Source organism: Brienomyrus brachyistius, chromosome 14, assembly GCF_023856365.1.
Source record: "Brienomyrus brachyistius isolate T26 chromosome 14, BBRACH_0.4, whole genome shotgun sequence".
Taxonomy (NCBI): Eukaryota; Metazoa; Chordata; class Actinopteri; order Osteoglossiformes; family Mormyridae; genus Brienomyrus; species Brienomyrus brachyistius.
Genome location: NC_064546.1, coordinates 4246506 through 4264392, shown reverse-complemented (window position 1 = coordinate 4264392; position 17887 = coordinate 4246506). Strand labels below are relative to the sequence as shown.

Below are 17887 nucleotides of genomic sequence, written 5' to 3'. Positions count from 1 at the left end.
CTTCCAAACATTTCTGCTTCTTGTACAGCCAAGGGGTAGGTTGTGTGTTCTTGCTACTACTCTGTTCAGTGCTTGCATGGACTGGGTGTTGGACAGGGTCATGGGGACCAGCGGCTGTGGGGCATCTGTTGGTAAGGAAAGATTTACTGATCTTGACTTTGCTGACGATGCTGTGATCTTTGTGGAGTCAATGGAGGCTCTGATCTCAAGAGACTGAGGGAGGAGTCTGAGTGTCTGGGTTTGCGAGTGTCTTGGTGCTCCCTGTCTTGCTGTATGGATGTGAGACAGGAATGCTATCCAGTGAGCTGAGACAAAGACTGGACTCGTTTGGTACTGTGTCTTTATGGTTTTGCGGCCATAGAGACACTGAGGGTGATCCAGCTCGCAGGATCCTCATTGCTGAGACCCACGTAACACCTGGCTGTGGCAGATAGACAGATATTCCCGGAGGCTGGGACTGGACCACGTGTCAGCCTGGGGCTCACCAACCAGGATCCTAAGGTGTTTCATCTTGGAGTGGGTACCGCTGTACCAGTCCATGCTCCCCGACCTGGTCTGTACAACCAAAGTGGAAAAAATATGACCCTGTGTCTATCTGGCCTTGAACTCCAGAAAAGTCCAACCATAAGAACCATTTTCATGTTCTATACTCATGCCTCAGGTTCTGTTGCCATCTTGATTTGACTAATTGTCAAAATGGTTTCTGCCAGTGCTCCATATACAGGACTCAAGAACTTCATGGCATGGACTGATGTTTTTGTGTGTGTTTCCACATCTTGTCTGCGGCTGACACACAGCTACTTATGGACAGTCTTATTTTTTGATTTGGAATTTTAAGATTCGCAAGCTACCTGTTTATTAAGCCTTATTAAATGTTCCTTGTTTAGGCTCATATTGGATCCTCTGGCAAATCTTGACATTTCTCTATCTCATTAAATTGTTCCCATCCATGGTACACATACAGGTTAAATGCTGTTGTAATAACCTGTGTCATACCAACTCTCTGTAAATGAACTCAATACATCAGTAACCAAATCGAGACCTTTAATACTTCACATAGTACTTCACCCTTTGGGGGTAATTTGGAGTGGTGTCCACTGCATGCATTTGTGAGGGCTTTTGCATGAAATACCCTCCTACCTTAGCCGGCAGGACCACAATGTATAACTGATGTCACATATGCCCACTGTGATGGTCCATTAGTTCCAGAATGGAGGGCCAACAATGGGGCAGGATAATAAGCACTGGGTCCAGCTACTGGGGACTGTTTCATATTTATTAAGCGAATGATTGCTTGTAACTGATAAATTCGGAGGTGAGCAGTCCAGAATAAAGCACCGTGGATTCCCTTTTCATTCAGCTTTCACCCTGCATCCCTGCAGAGATGTGTCCCATCATGGCTGCCTGATGTGTTCCATCCTGATGTTCTTGATATCATAACTTAGATAATTATAAGCAGCGTTACACAGATCATGCTCCCTACTTCCTCTATCGTGCACTGCGTTACTTGGGTATTTTTGCAATGTGTAAATGTTGAGATCCTAACATGAAGTATCAGAAACTATTTTACATATACCACTGAACACCAAGACTCTGCCGTAATTCATAATAACAATTGCAATGATTGATTTATATGGGATAATTGTTTGATATCTTCTCTTTCCCCAATAGCCACCAGTTTCAGTCTTGCATTGTTGGACAAACTGCTAAATGAGACCGTCCAGGGCCAACTATTACCTCAGCAATGGAACCCAAGGGAAGTGTCAAACAGTAAGTCACCATATAAAGGCATTGTCATGAAGATCATTCAGCAGTGGGTCTCCTCCAGTGTGCGTCTCCTCCAGTGGATATGTTGGCTGGTGTGTCGAAATTGCATTTAAAGAGTGATTGTGAGAGTATATCTTGTGATAGATTGCTATCATGCCCAGTCTGGGATTTACTTGAACCGGAGCTGGATCCAAGGTCACTGTGGCTGTAGGGAGGATGAGTGCGTAAGAAAACTTAAGTTGAAAGTTCATTTTAACCTCCATGTAATAGCCCATTGGATTCTTTCATGACTTATCTTGTGTCGATTAAATTTATTTTGATGGTATTTAAAAGTTCACAAACTATGTGTCACGATCACCGATTAACGGTAATGAGCTGATGATCACTCTCCATATCTTGTTCACAAAAATTGACTTTCTCTAACTGGGTTTCATAAAAATGTAATACAGTCATCCTTTAATCCTATCATTTAGTCCTTGATGATATGAATTGTACACTTCTCCATTTATTCTGTGATGGATGTCATTATACATTTATTAATCAGCTTGTTCTTTATAACTGGGCAAAGATCCTTAAGATTAGGAGCAGGAATAACTCCACATCCCATCCGATTTTAAACATGGGGGGGCCACCCAGGTCTGCTGCCTGAGAGCAAGGCTGTACTCCCTCTTTTCACTTTTTCTGTGCTACGGAATGCAGAAGTTTGCTGATGATACCTCGCTATGTGGTCACATCACCAATAACGAAGAATTCGTGCAGAACTAAGCCGGTGGTACTTGGAGAGCGGCGCCACAACAATAACTTCACCCGGAACATCAGTCAAAAAGACAGGATTATTGTCACACACCGATTACCACTTCCAGGTCTCCGGGGGGCACTATAAGCAGTCCTGGATTCCTCAGCCTAGGGCGGCTCAGAGATACAGAGCTGGACAGAGAACAGCAGATCAATCCTCATGAAAGCCTCTCAGTGCCTTCACCTGCAGAGATGGCTCGGAAAGTGGGGATGAATAAGGCCGTACTTCATCCAGAGTGCCACTGCGAGTGTCCTCACCAGCGGCACTGCAATATAGGCACTTACACACTTAAGTTCCAGAACCTGGTCCCTGTTTACAAGTTTGTGGGCCATCTTGATATGATACTTTTGAAGCTTCTGGCTACTGTCCTGTGTCGTTTTCACACTGCACCCCAGGAACTGGGACCTTTATTCTAAAGATGCATGGAAGATGCAAAAAACTTGTAGGTAACGTCTCACATCTTCATATGAAACTACACCATTACGCCAAAACAATGGAGTTATTTGTTAGGTATTGGGGTTATCGACCGCAATCAAAATGGGACAAACCATTTTTTAAATTCAATTTATATGACGGCAACATATGCTTATGATTCTTATTAAATCTGCCCAGCAGATGGATCTTTCATTTTCCACTGAATAAATAACTAGGATATGTTTCTGCATAGACTCAATGGACTTCATGGAAAAGGCAAACTAAAATCACTCTCCCACCAAAGACTCATTATCTTTGCTTCTCTCTGCAGCAGCTTCCTGCGATTTGGAATCACCTTGTTCATGGACTTTGTCCAACTACAGCAGTGGAGGGGACTGGCATGTAACAAAGGCACAACGCATGTCTGACACGCGGAGGGCTGAGCCGTCCACTGATCACTCAGTCGGAGATGCAGATGGTAAGAAAGACTGGCAGTCACTCCAGATGAACCCTTCATAATGTGAAGCTTCATAATGTGTTGGCCCTCTGTTGCCATTTGAAAAATCCCAGTAAGTTTTCTCTGGTATCACAGAGAAGAGACACTTTTGTAACACACTGGGTAGCTGCCCTTCGTATGTTTTTTTTCTGACTGAAAATTTAATCTGTTGACTGAAGACCTTTCACACACCACTAGGGCACCTCCTTCTGCTGACGGCCACTGCAGCAGAGTCAGCAGGACACTGCCAGTTCTTCATAGCCAGTCCAATGCTGCACAGCAGTGGGCCTCACTGTCAGCTGCAGCTCGCCCGGTACCAGACTGCGGGCATTTTGGGGAACTTGACGGTCCAGGTCAAACCGATGGACTCTGATGTAGCCAAAAGCTCAACATTTGTTGGCCACCAAGGGAAACACAGTACCAGGTAAAATATTTCCAGCAGAGAAGATGCCCTCTAGTGGACCGTGTGTGCACGTCCTGAGCTGAGACTGGGTCCAGGGTTGCATTAGATAAGTGGATAGGAGAATTCCATTTGAAATGACATCACTTTCTACTTCTGTTTAATAGCTCATTGGATTACTTAACTGGTCATCCTGTGTATGTAAGTTCAAGGACATCTGCTCCAAATTTACAGATTCAAGAATGCTTTCAGACCCCCTGCCCATGTTAGCTGCAGTCCTTCACTCTGTCACCTCTTTGGCCTGTTTTTATGACCTAATGGGCACTGATGACAGTTCGCTGATAGTATGAACTCCAGATACCGTTCGCACAAGTATTGTAGCATAACATGAATATCTGAAGCAGAGCTTATTTTGTTTTAGACACACAGTTTCAGCGGTATGTATTTTTGTGATTAATGTGTGACAAAAAAAGGATATGTTTCATAACATTCTCTTAATAGAAGAGACTGGTTGTCTATCCATTGCTTCCAGTTAGGGCAATGATAATCAGGGGCTAAATCTGGAAAGCAGAGCACACCAAGGCAGTGTGTAGTCAGTTGTTGCTTGAATGCCAGCATAAGATCAATACACATTTCTCATACTTGTTTCCCATCTAGCCACATCCAGACTAGAGACAGCGTGTAACCCTGAATATCAGCCCTGTTGTCCATGGTAATGAGGGTGGAAGGCAGCCGCAGCCCCCCTGGAATAACATTACCAGGCAGAAAGAGATAAACCACACCAATTGTTACCTGTGTACTCTTTGATGGGATGATGTCGTTACCATTGATTTCTTGTTGAGTCCAGGGCTTCACAGACAAATAATAAATGATTCTCATTCCAAGAATAAAGCTGGGGTGGGATAGTGGTTATGCTGTGACCTTGGCCTGCCTCTGCAACATCCATGCTGCCCTGCCTCACCAAAAATTATTGATAAATGAAGGCTATATTCGCAGGCCTCTTCCAGGATTGTTAATGGATGTACTGTAAATCAGTCCATATAAACAAAATGTTCAGCACCAGCAATGTTAATACTAGATCTAATCCACCTCAGTGTGCCTGTGTTCTCTCACACTAACAGAGCCAATGTCCATGGCTGAGCTAATTCAATGGCCTCATTATTCATTGGCTTCATTCTTCAGTATTTCAGCTTTGTTATTATTGTTGTTACTAATCGATGTGTTTCAAGATTGCTACTCAGCTTTGGTGATTTGAGTCACACACATTTATAGTCTGGGAAATGTTGATTGCGTATTTTAATCCGTAGAAGATCCAAAGCAAAACTGGGAGAGGATACCAATAATAACGCACGGTTGGTGCAGCATTAAACAGCTCAACCTGACTGTTGTTCTTTGATTGGTGCAGGGAACAGTGGGAGGTGCTTAAAGCTCATATTGGCCTACAGGAAAAGCCCTTTCAGGTGATATTGCTGTACTCTACTTGTGGTGTGGAGAACTGGAGTTCACTTGCCATCGACTCATTACAGCTGAAAGACTGTGATGCAGGTAAGTCTCAAATGCCAGGATGCATTAAGAACAAGAAACATCAAATGTTTCATTTGATGTACAGTCCAGATTCTTTTCGAGGGCATTCAAGGTTTTGTCTTTTTCTTACCCATCCACACTGTTGCCGTAGGGAACTTAATGGTTGATTGCATAGAGGACTTGTCTTTCCACTGTGAATTTGGGGACTGCATAGACAAACGCAAAGTGTGTGACTTCCGCAACGACTGTCCCTTGGCTGAAGATGAGGGTCCTGTGTGTGGTGAGTCTAAAAATGCTGGAAAGTGTAAAGTAGTAAAACAGATTTTTCAAAGACTGACTCACAAATCAACCTTTAAGCTCATGCTTATGCAGAAACTTGATAAAAAGTCTACATACATCCATGCATACATCTACCGGTCTTTAATAACCTCCTATCTGAAGCAGGATTGCAGTGTGGCCAAACCCAGAGCCACAAGGCAGGACGCACCTTACAGGCGATGGCACCTCTCACACACACAAACACGGACTAACAATTAGGGTAGTTTAGAGGCACTCATTTCCAACAGAAATTATACACTATTTGGCCCATCGATGTGGAGGGATGCGATGTACACTATATTGCCAAAAGTATTGGGACACCTGCCTTTACACACACATGAACTTCAATGAAATCCCATTCTTAATACATAGGCTTTATTATGGAATTGGTCCACCCTTTGCAGCTATAACAGCTTCAACTCTTCTGGGAAGGCTGTCCACAAAGTTTAGGAGTGTGTTTGTGGTAATACATTTTTTTTTTACCATTCTTCCAGTAGAGTATTTGTGAGGTCAGGGACTGATGTTGGACGAGAAGGCCTGGCTTACAGTCTCCGCTCTAATTCATTTCAAGGGTGCTCTATTGGGTTGAGGTCATGGCTCTATGCAATCCAGTCAAGTTCCTCCACACCAGACTCTCTGAATGATCTCTGCTTTGTGCACTGGTGCATAGTCATGTTGGAACAGGAAGGGGCCATCCCAAACTTTTCCCACGAGGTTGAGAGCATGAAATCATCTAAAATGGCTTTGAATGCTGCGGCATTAAGAGTTCCTTTCTCTGGAACTAAGGGGCCAGGCCCAACCCCTGATAAACAACCCCAGACTATAATCCCCCCTCCACTAAACTTTATATTTGGCACAATGCAGTCAGGCAAGTACCGTTCTCCTGGCAACCAACAAACCCCGATTCATCCATCGGATTGTCAGACAGAGAAGCGTAATTCATCACTCCAGAGGACATGTCTCCACTGCTCTGTAGTTCAATGGTGGTGTGCTTTACACCATTGCATCCGACGCTTTGCATTGCATTTAGTGATGTAAGGCTTGGATGCAGCTGCTAGGCCACGGAAACCCATAACATAAAATTCTCTACACACTGTTCTTGAGCTGATCTGAAGGCCACATGAAGTTTGGAGGTCTGTAGCTATTGACTCTGCAGACAGTTGGCGACTTCTGCACACTGTGCGCCTCGGCATGCGTTGTCCCCGCTCTGTGTCTTTACATGGCCTACCACTTTGTGGCCGAGTTACTGTTGTTCCCAATTGCTTCCACCTTGTTATAATACAGCTAACAGCTGCCCGTGGAATATTTATTATTAAGAAAATTTCATGAATGGACTTATTGCACAGGTGGCATCCTATCACGGTACCACGGAACTCACTGAGCTCCTGAGAGTGACCCATTCTTTCACAATTGTTTGTAGAAGCAGTCTGCATGCCCAGGTGCTTGGTTTTATACACCTGTGGCTATGGAAGCGATTGGAACACCTGAATTCACCGATTTGGAGGGGTGTACAATTCATTTTGGCAATACAGTGTACATATTTTGAATACCTTTTTCATGTTCGTTGGCAACTCAGCTACACTTTTTATTGAGAAGAATTTCTTATTTAAACACATTCATAATACCACATCAATCGAAAAAGAGATTTAAAAAGGTAGACTTTCTAGAATGGCACTGAAGCTGCGATTGGAAAGAAATTTTACAATCATGAACTTGGACAAATCCAAATGGCTAATTAATGACCGAATACTCTGATAAGAGGATGGATAGTGCTATATGGAACAGTACTTGCCAACATTCGCCACATAAATATTTAAGGGTGTGATAAATTGTTAATCTACCATATAATGGAGTAGCCTGCTAAAAACCACTGCCTTTGCAGTGTCAGAAATGTATCCAAGACAGCAACGATGAACAGAGATCAGTGAAAGGAGATATTTCCCCCCTCTGCTTAGTGGCACACTGCACAGATTCTGACTTCAAGATGTCACTGTCAGCACAGTGATCAGAACCATGTGGCACTGTTACTGTAGATGGGCTGTAGATGGGGTGGCCGACTCTCATCTATAAGAAAAAAATAACTAAAAGCAGAAACATGGACCAGATTTTGTGGTAAAAGTGCATAACATTGAAATAATATGAACTTGGGGTTGCCTGTAGAAGCAGTACAATATACATACATAATCATTTTGGGAATGAGGGACATTAATGGAAACGATCAACTTATGAATCACCAATCGAAGACCCTGGTCACCTAACTGATCATCTTTCCCATGATGCCTTTCCACAGATGCTTCTGTGCATGCCCAAATTTGGCCAGAAGCACCTGTAGATATACTTACCCAGCATATACACGTAAAACAGGTCTCTCTTAAATAGAACAGAAGAAAAGGGACATACTGTAAGCAGTGTTAATCTCTGAACACTGCACACTGCAGCTAAACTGTTTACAACTCTATTTACCTCTTTCTATAGGAGAGCAGCATTCTAATACTATGAGTTTGCTTTCTGGTTACCTATACAGCAATGTTCTGCCTAGTCATACTGTCAGTAACTCGGGGGTTTATATCACAGAAAGGGGGCATGGTACAGGCAGGAAAGGAAGAGGACGGTCCACTTGTGGCTCCACCAAAACATGGGGTTTATTAACACATAATGAGAATACTGGGAACACTACAAACAAAAAGACTACAAAGGGTCAAAACTAGACAGAGGAACAATATAACTAACAATAAAAAATGATCTACGAAGGGAAACAGGCCAGACAGAGAACAGGGAGAGTAGCGCACGTAATAACCAACATCACAGAATCAAGAAAACACAGTCAATGACTCCACGGGGAACCGAGCAGGATCAGGTACTGAAATACAAAGGGTTTACAAGTCATGGATGCGTGTGGGGAAGCAGCACAGAAACTATGAAGTCAGGTAAAACGGGGGTTTATTCGTGAAAAATACCAAAACGCAGCCCACAAAGCAAGCATGAACATCGATGACTGGACAGGGGTAAGACACACTCGGAAGCACTAAATGCCAGAATTGATTAACAACAACTAGACACAGCTGAGAACACTGGGATTCCACACGAGGTAACAAGGGGGCGTGGCACACGGGAGGATCGGACAAGCAGCCCATGACATAACAAGGAAACACAGGACAGGTGAGAACAATCAAGAGGCTCAGGGAAACGGCAAACATGTGGATCTAATAAACTAAATCGTAGAACTCAGAAACTTGGAGTCAGAATCCAACACTAGGGAAATAAGAGACAAGTGAAACACAAACAAGGGCACAAAGCAAAAACCAAAACAGGATGCAAACAACAAAACTCAGGAACTAGAAAACCTAATACAAAGGAAACACAAGGGAACAAAATCTACTAAATACAAAACAGAGATGGGTGGACTTGAACACAAAACTGACAAGCTAGTAGCCAAACACTCAGCCTATAGAGCCATGTGGCAATCTAGGAAGCTGGGGAAACACACTAAGGACTTGGATGACAGGATGGCCAGCGACACCAGCTGGTCAAAAGGGGAGGAGACACGAAAGGCTGGGACAGACGAGTGCTTACCCTGAGACATAGTTGGGATTACACACGACTAATGACACACCAAGCGGTTTGCTGAACAATGAGTGAATGTATACTCTTGCACTCTTTGTCCCTTTAGCCACCAAGGGGATATTCTGTGTAATGTCCATGGCTTACCAGAGAAAACACTCACGGTGGCTTGTTAAGGCGTGACCGGCAGGGATGATTATGGTAGCTGGACTAGGACGACTCAGCTTTTTTGGCAGCCGTAAATCATAAGCCAATTCTCATAAATGCATTCCCTAGACGTCCTTCAACCTCATTTATTATTTGGAGCGTGGTTCTTTCAGCTTGGCGAGAGGGTATTAGGGAAGTGTTTCCCAGCCTGGTCCTTGGGCACCCCCAGACCACCCACCCAGACCAATCCGATGGACGAATCAGGGTTTGGCGGTTGCCAGGAGAACAGTACTTGCTTGACTGCATTGTGCCAAGTGTAAAGTTTGGTGGAGGGGGGATTATGGTCTAGGGTTGTTTTTCAGGGGCTGGGCTTGGCTCCCGCCTAGCTCACTCCCAGACAGTCCATACTGTACCAGGAGCTGGGAGGGAGCAGAAACGTGGACTGTGTGGGGGTCCCCGAGGACCAGGCTGGGAAAACCCTGTATTAGGATATTATCTAAGAATATTACGCTTCCTGGTGAGAACCCAATAACATTTTGCATCTTTTGCCTGACCTATACCGTTGCAGATGCTCTGCCCCAGGGGTCCCATTGCTCCTTTGAGACTGGTTTCTGTGGATGGACCATGTCCAGTGGACCCACTTTGTGGACTCTGAGCAGTGGAGAAAAGCTGGCCGCTGAAGATCTGTTGGGAACCGCTCTTCAGAAAACAAAAGGTACTGTGGTAGGATGTCGAACGGCCCTGTGATCTGGGTGACTGGGCCGAGGTGGTGAGGGATAAGGAGCTTCACCATGGCTGTCATAACCTGTCTTTCAGTTCTGTGTTATTCTGCATAACTGAAATAAACTTAATCCAACATTCCGGTCGAGTGAAATTCCTTCTCTATAAATAATATTACATTAAATTTATTTCACGTGCCAAACATAATAAATGACAGCCAGTTAACCATTAATTCTTAAATGTCTTTGAAGGCTTTATTTTTGGAAAACAGGGGAACATTTTCATCAAACACCTTGAAAAGCTGCAATGTTTTCTTTTTGTTACTCTTTGAGATTTATGACCACATGACAGTACATAGTGTAGCTGAGAAAAACTGTACTTTAGTTACAAAATGAATTTCTCCATATTCATTTGTGCTAGTCAGATACCCTAAATAAAATGTATGGCCTGCTGACTGTATTATTATTCTTACAAGATAATCTGTGCTTTGCAGTTTGACCTTTTAACCCCGCATCCATTTTCACACAAAACTCCAGTTGTGCAGGGTGCCTGGTGCTTATCCAACCCTGGTTTTTGTGTCACCATCCTCACAGGTCACTTCCTGGTCTTGAGGGTGAGGAACACCTTTGCAGGTGGCAAGGCAGTCGTTCACGGTCCTCTGCTCCCATTGATGGTCAGCAGCACGGAGTGCCTGGTGAGATGAGCTGAGAGGAGGACCTGACATGCCAGTATACAGCTAAAACTATTTGATTAAACCCATATGACCTGGTAATAGAGGTCATAATTACTGACCAATTAACAAAGACTGCTTAGTTACCTATTCTAGAAGGTATAAACTGAATGATGCTCTCCAACTCCAACCGTCCTACCTGCTTCCCACCCACCTGTCTCTGTTCTGTTTGTGTACAGATGCACTTTTCCCTCTACATCTATGGGGACATAATCTGCACAGTGTTGCTGTCAGTGGAGGGAAACGGTACTGCAGTAGTACCACTTTGGGAACGGTCTGGCCATTGGACGGATAGCTGGATGAGCATTACGCTGAAACTACCCAATGTCCAAAACAGGTACTGTGCCATCTTATTGCAGCTTATCTTCAGTTCTGCTTATTGTCCAGTTCTGCTGAGCTATTGTATCAAGTGATTTTGCCATACAAAATAAATAATCTGAGTTACTGTGCATGGATGGTGCTGTGGCACAGTGGTTGGTACTGCTGCCTGACACATCTGGGACACGTCTGGGGTTTCAGTCTCTGCCATGGCTCTATGGGTGTGGAGTTTGCATGTTCTCCTGTGTTGTTCTGGGGTTTCCTTGAGGTTCTCTGGTTCCCCTCACAACCCAAACGTGTACTAGTGTGAACTGGAGGTACCAAATTGCCCATAGGAGTGACTGGTGTGTGAGTGTCCCCTGTGATGAGTTGGCGCCCCATCCTGGGATATTCCTTGCCTTGCTTCTGGGGTAGGTTCCAGACCCTTCGCACCCCTGGTCAGGTACAGAAGGTGGCTGGATGGTAATCAGGCACAGTGGCTGAACAGGTAATACTCTTGCCTCACACCTCCAGGGTTGGGCATTTAATTCCACCTCTGCTTTGCTTGAGTGGAGTTTACGTGATTGCATAGCAACATGCAGGAAGAAAGACTGTATCATTCTGCGGACTGACTCATCTCTTTTTACAGGCAGACAGTGGTTTGTAGATGCCTGTGTAGGACTAGGGGGTATACTGTACATCCAGAGCTCATTGATTGATCTCTCTGGCCTAATGAGCCCTATATGGTCTTACATTCCTACAGATTCCAGCTTCATGTTGAGACCCACTGGGGCCCAGGCTCTGTAGCTGACATTGCTTTGGACAACATCACGTTGGGTATCTCCTGCTTTGACATTGGTATGTATGGAGTCACCTTCTCCTGCCTTGCACTAGCACCCAATCCAGGGTGCTGCCCTACCTTGTGTCCTGCTGCCTGATACTCCAGGCCCTGTGATCAGGCACTGGAATCTGTTCGAAAACGGATGGATGAAAGGATTAATGGATGCATTGTGAACGGATCTTTTCAAAATCGGGCAATGAAGTCGCATTTGTGCAGTTTCAAACATCCTACTGTGTATATGGCTTTAAGCAAAGATATCCAGTTCAAGTTCTGGCAGTACTTCTGCAGTGTCTTCTAGGTTCACTTAACTAATTACCAATATCAGTTTTGAAAATGTTTCATTTTCAGCATATGTTACACATGTATTGAGAACATCCATTATGGTTCATTGGGGAAAATGCAGAGGCACTAGCTTAGCTGTTTCTGCTTTATTTATCACTTAATTTAAATATGGTAGGAATGAATGATATGGCAACACACAGAATCAACATATAACAAAAAAGCTTTTTGGATACTTGGGTCTGTTAAAAATACAAATATGGTAATAAGATCCACCCATGATTCAGAGTACGTGCCCTGGATGTGAATTTGCGAGCCTCGAATTCAAAGTGTCCCTTTAGATCTTTTTCCCCAGTAAAGGTAGAGGGAGTGCTGACTGCCATTATTCCATCAGTAGCAATGCAGTTGCTTTCATGGGTGTCTGTACCAGGATAAGTCGAGTGATTTGGCCGTCCAAACCTGTGCTGAGGGCCCATTTCACCTGGGATTGATACACTATGGTATGAACAGAGCTCGCAGAAAGTCTGAGGATGCTTGTGCAAATGATATGATGTCATAAGAAAATCCACTGCAAAGCAGTGTTTGACATAACTGTGCATCTGCACAGCCATTTTCTTTTTTATGACAGTAAGTGTCATAATTTTTTTTGACTGAGTCATTCAGTTCCATTCTTGCCATTTTGATATTAATTGCAATAGTAGTTATTGGCTCCCAAAGGGATACCAAACACAAATGTTTGGTGTTTTATGTCATTGCAATGGTGTTTCCAATTAAAAAGCACCCAGTGAGACAGTGTCCAGTGATGAAGAGCCAGAGACGAGGAATCGGGCAGACTAGGCATTTTACAACACGAAACATGAGGCAACGCAAAAGACTGACATCAATGACCAGACTGGGGAAACATACTTTAACGTGGACTTAAAAAGACAGGACTAATGACAGCAACTCGAAACAGCTGATCACACGGGGATTCCACATGAAGTAGAAGGGGCGTGACACACAGGAAGATCGGATGGGCGGGGCGTGACAGACAGGAGGATCGGACGGGCGGGGCGTGATAGACAGGAGGATCGGACGGGCGGGGCGTGACAGACAGGAGGATCGGACGGGCGGAGCGTGACAGACAGGAGGATCGGACGGGCGGGGCGTGTCAGACAGGAGGATCGGACGGGCGGGGCGTGACAGACAGCAGGATCGGACGGGCGGGGCGTGACAGACAGGAGGATCGGACGGGCGGGGCGTGACAGACAGGAGGATCGGACGGGCGGGGCGTGACAGACAGCAGGATCGGACGGGCGGGGCGTGACAGACAGGAGGATCGGACGGGCGGGGCGTGACAGACAGGAGGATCGGACGGGCGGGGCGTGACAGACAGGAGGATCGGACGAGCGGGGCGTGACACACAGGAGGATCGGACGGGCGGGGCGTGACAGACAACTTATCAGTGAACTTTTTAAACTCAGAACAGCTCTTTTAGAACAATAATTTAGGTTTCAGTTTATTACTGCTTGAAATGTATGTTGTACCTAAAACTACTGATTGTTTCTAACGTTATATATTTATTTATTTTATTTATTTCTGTAAACAGAAAATCAATAAATCTGAAAAAATCAAAAAATCTGATAAAATCAATTAATCTGAAATATTTTCACTGAGGGTTGCTAAATTGCCCATAGGAGTGCATGTGTGAGTGAATAGTGTGTGAGTGTGCCCTGCGATGGGCTGGCCCCCTATCCTGGGTTGTTCCCTGCCTCGTGCCCATTGCTTCCGGGATAGGCTCCGGACCCCCCGTGACCCAGTAGGATAAGCGGCTTGGAAAATGGATGGATGGATATTTTCACTGAATTAAACAAGTGTCCTTAGACTTTGTGAGAGCACCATATGAAAAGGTTTTTATCAGATGTCACGTTAACGATTTTCACATGCGTTTTTGTAAAGATTCTCCATGCTGGGCATGGTGGCTCTGAAAATGAGTAGACCGTGTTATCCATAAGCCATAAGCAGACGTTTTAGCTAAAAGCCTGATGAAGCACATCACGCATCGCACCCCCTTCTTGGGAACAACAAGACTGACAAATATGAACGCTTATTAAACTGAGAATGGCTTGTGTGATTCTGAAGTTTAACTGCTGTCTCCGGCAAGAGCGAGATGGCTCCCCCGGCAGTCCGGTGATGGAGCCTCTTCCTGGTTGCTTCTGAAAGGAGCCTCCGCCGTATCATGCCCACAATCCCATAATTCCCATAAAAGCTCAACAGCCAGGAGTGATTCAATGCATTCAGTATAGTTCCAAGAAACTATATACTCAATCATGGCAGGCACTGTGCGCCAATTTTGGAAATCTTGTCCTTCTGTCTAACAGAAAATTTTTATTGGTAGATTTTTATTGAGTTTGGTAAAAGGCTAAGAGGTCTCGTCCAGTGGGCATCTTCTAGATTGTGTACACTACTGTATGTTCATGTTACATTTTCATTGGTTCAGACCCACGGCGCCTGTGGAGTGCTGTCCATGGGCAGCTTTATTGACTCTGTAATGCTTCTGCACAAATCTAGGCCCTCATTGAGATTCCATACATGCTTAATCATCTGCCTCTGGCTTTTAGATCCCTATTTATTGGGCTTTTCATCATGCCTGTTTTGTCCCTGTCCTCCCTGTTTCTGGCGCATGTCCCCTTCTGGACGGACCTCTTCCCGATCACGGCGACTTCATCATCATCTCCCACAAACTAAATGTGCCTTCTCTTTCCCCGTGTAGTACTGACCTTCTCTATGGCCTAATATTTTATGTTTTTCCTCTTTTCTACCCAAGGTTTTGATCCAGTGTTTCTCAGTCACAGTGTTCTGCATGAGATGGACAGCTTTGACGACCTGGACATTCTCAGCCCTTATAAAGATCTTGATGCTTCAGGTATTTGCATCTGATTATTTGATCTTAAATGCCTCCAGTCCCTTTAAAGCTCAAAAAATTGTTTATTGCAGCTGCTGTTGTCTTGCCCAAAAATGACAATGGGCGTAGGACCTTTCTGTGTGGATTTGCATGCCCTCCCCATTTCCTCCGACAGTCCAAAAGTGTGTGTGGTTGGTTAATTGGCAAATCTAAGTTGGCCCCGTAAGTGTGCAGGTGCCTGTGTGTGCCCTCTGGTGTGTTGGCGGCTGCCCAGGGGTAGTTCCCAGGATAGGATCCGTGACCCCGGTTGGGATTAAGTGGTTATGGTGATGGATGGATGGAAGTCTCACTTTAAGTACAGAGCTGAAGTTATGCGGTCTTGTAACATTGCTATACTGTTGGCTTTCTGGAGAATTGTACATCACCTTCACACTAAACAGAACCTGTGTTAAGTAAACCCATTCTTCTATTCTCTATCACGCTGCTTGTTCTCAGAGGTAACCTTAAAGACCTGGTGGTTTACCTCTTGTGGAGCCAGTGGACCCCGAGGCCCCACCCAGGCACAGTGTGATAGCGCTTACCGGAACACCAACGTCAGCGTTATTGTGGGCAGTGAGGGTCCACTCAAGGGGGTGCAGATGTGGAAGGCGCCCGCTAACAACCGCTACCTGTAAGTATATAAGTCAAAAGTCACATAGGCCTGAGTCTGGGAAAATATGATGAAACTGTTGTGCTGTAAGAGATGTATCTCCCAGCAACCAGGTTAGTGTAAAGAGTCACATTCACTGGTTGGTTGAAACTAAATCTTGGCCTGGATTTTTACTTTCTGGGCCTCAGTATCCACCTCTGCTTTTGTTGTATTTTTTACTAACTTGCTGTAATAGTAAATCACAGTAACTCTCTATGGCACCTGAAAGATCCTGCGACAAGAGCAAGTCAGATTGAGTTTGTAGAGGCTCATCTTTGACTTAAGAATTCCCTGTGTATTTTGGAAAATATAGGAAGGTGACCTGATACCTTTAAACAGCAATGCAAAGTGATGATGGTGTGTTTTATGTGATAAATGCCATAAATGCTATTTGGTTTCTGTTCAAGGTTTGATAGATTTATTTGAATAAATTTCACACAGATTTTTAGCTTCATGCAGACTTAATGCTTTTGCATTATTTCTAGTCCGTTATTCTTGCATGGGAACCTGTATGATGTAAGACTAAAGCTGCTGTTCTGTGTTATTCCTAGGGGATCCTTTGTGTTGTGCTATGGCCTGTATCATTTTTGAGTTTTGTTTTTCCTTTGTTCTTCATCATCGCACAAACCTCAGTATCTCAGCTTATGGAGCAGCGGGAGGAAAGGGGGCCAAGAACCTCAACAGGCGATCCCACGGCGTGTTCATCTCAGCCGTTTTCACCCTAAAGAAGGGGGACATCCTGTACATTCTGGTGGGGCAACAGGGAGAAGATGCCTGTCCTGGGGTAAGTACCAGACTAGAATGAGAAGGGATCCATGCCATTCTCTTGAAGCATATTGACCAAAAAGCACAATACTAACACAGTTATTACTGCTTCTACAAACATCTATCTTTCCACCCATACTTGCATATATTAGTATGGTGACCAGATAATCCATATCAGGGGAGACACTTTGAGTTACTTCAGGTTTTACAAACTATACTTTAAAACCGAAAGACTCCTGTCCTTGGCTATATAGTTCAGTTCTTCTTGTGCTTTGGCTGGTTTGTTTCTTTTATTGAAAGACTCAGTCAGTTGTTTTACATTACATTCATGGCACATGCATGATTGTAGGAGACTGACCCATCTGCACACAACAAGAATTCAGTGCTTAAGTGAAATCCAGGTCCCTTTCATTGAAATGGTAGTTTACAAATCTTAACCTAGCTCAAAGTGTCCTCCCTGATATTGATTATTTGGTCACCATAACTATTAGTTATTTGCAAACTCTGAGATATTGACTTTGTATGTATCCATCTTTGCTTCCAGTCCTTCTTTTTTGTGTTCCCTGCCTGTGATGTTCTTATCTTTCCATTCATGTCTTTGGATGCTTAATAATCAATATGTGTACTTCCCTGTTCTTGTGTTCTTCCATACCTGTTTGACGGCACCTTCCATTGCTGAAGTACAGTTCCAATACTAAGTACAGAAGTTCAAAGGACAGTAAAAATCCATGGCTGCTGTCCTTGCTCTGCCCCAAATATCAAGGATGTTTCAGTTGCATCCTCCTTAACAAGAACAGTCCCATGATTCATTGCATCCCAGCTTCGTTCTTGGGAGGCACGTTTGCAAGGACGCTCTAGCCATGAACATAAGTACTATCTTCTTTATAAGTACTTGTCTTCTCCCAGAGGAATCATCTCTCAGAGAAGATCTGCTTGGGCGAGTCCACCATGATTGAGGATGAGGTCAGAGATGGAAAGATAGCAGGAGAATGGGCTGGTGGCGGAGGTGGAGGGGGAGGGGCCACCTTCATCTACTGGGTAAGACCCCTTTATAAATGGAGGCGATGTGATCAGTCACTCATCCTGGTTTGTCCCAAACGCATTTAATATTAATATTAAGACCCCTTGAAATATTTCTTTAATGAAGTGGAGAATACAGCTAGACTCAAGACAGTAGTGTCACGATTAAGGGTGTTGAAGGTTCGAGATACACTTGAAAACACATTGGGGCAGGGGGATGGAAAGGTTCTGCTATCAAAG

At 44.4% G+C, this 17887-nt stretch overlaps 1 protein-coding gene across 1 annotated transcript in view; it reads left to right on the top strand.

Moving 5' to 3' along the window:
- ltk (leukocyte receptor tyrosine kinase) overlaps window positions 1-17887 on the top strand; it is a 60216-nt gene that overhangs the window by 21244 nt on the left and 21085 nt on the right. The window contains exons 2-14 of the mRNA XM_048973815.1: window positions 1672-1770; window positions 3309-3455; window positions 3672-3897; window positions 5279-5418; window positions 5549-5677; window positions 9992-10138; window positions 10737-10837; window positions 11053-11210; window positions 11934-12028; window positions 15097-15195; window positions 15670-15844; window positions 16496-16646; window positions 17534-17713. Coding sequence (XP_048829772.1) covers window positions 1672-1770; window positions 3309-3455; window positions 3672-3897; window positions 5279-5418; window positions 5549-5677; window positions 9992-10138; window positions 10737-10837; window positions 11053-11210; window positions 11934-12028; window positions 15097-15195; window positions 15670-15844; window positions 16496-16646; window positions 17534-17713 — 1847 coding nt within the window. The remainder of the gene's footprint in view (window positions 1-1671; window positions 1771-3308; window positions 3456-3671; window positions 3898-5278; window positions 5419-5548; window positions 5678-9991; window positions 10139-10736; window positions 10838-11052; window positions 11211-11933; window positions 12029-15096; window positions 15196-15669; window positions 15845-16495; window positions 16647-17533; window positions 17714-17887) is intronic.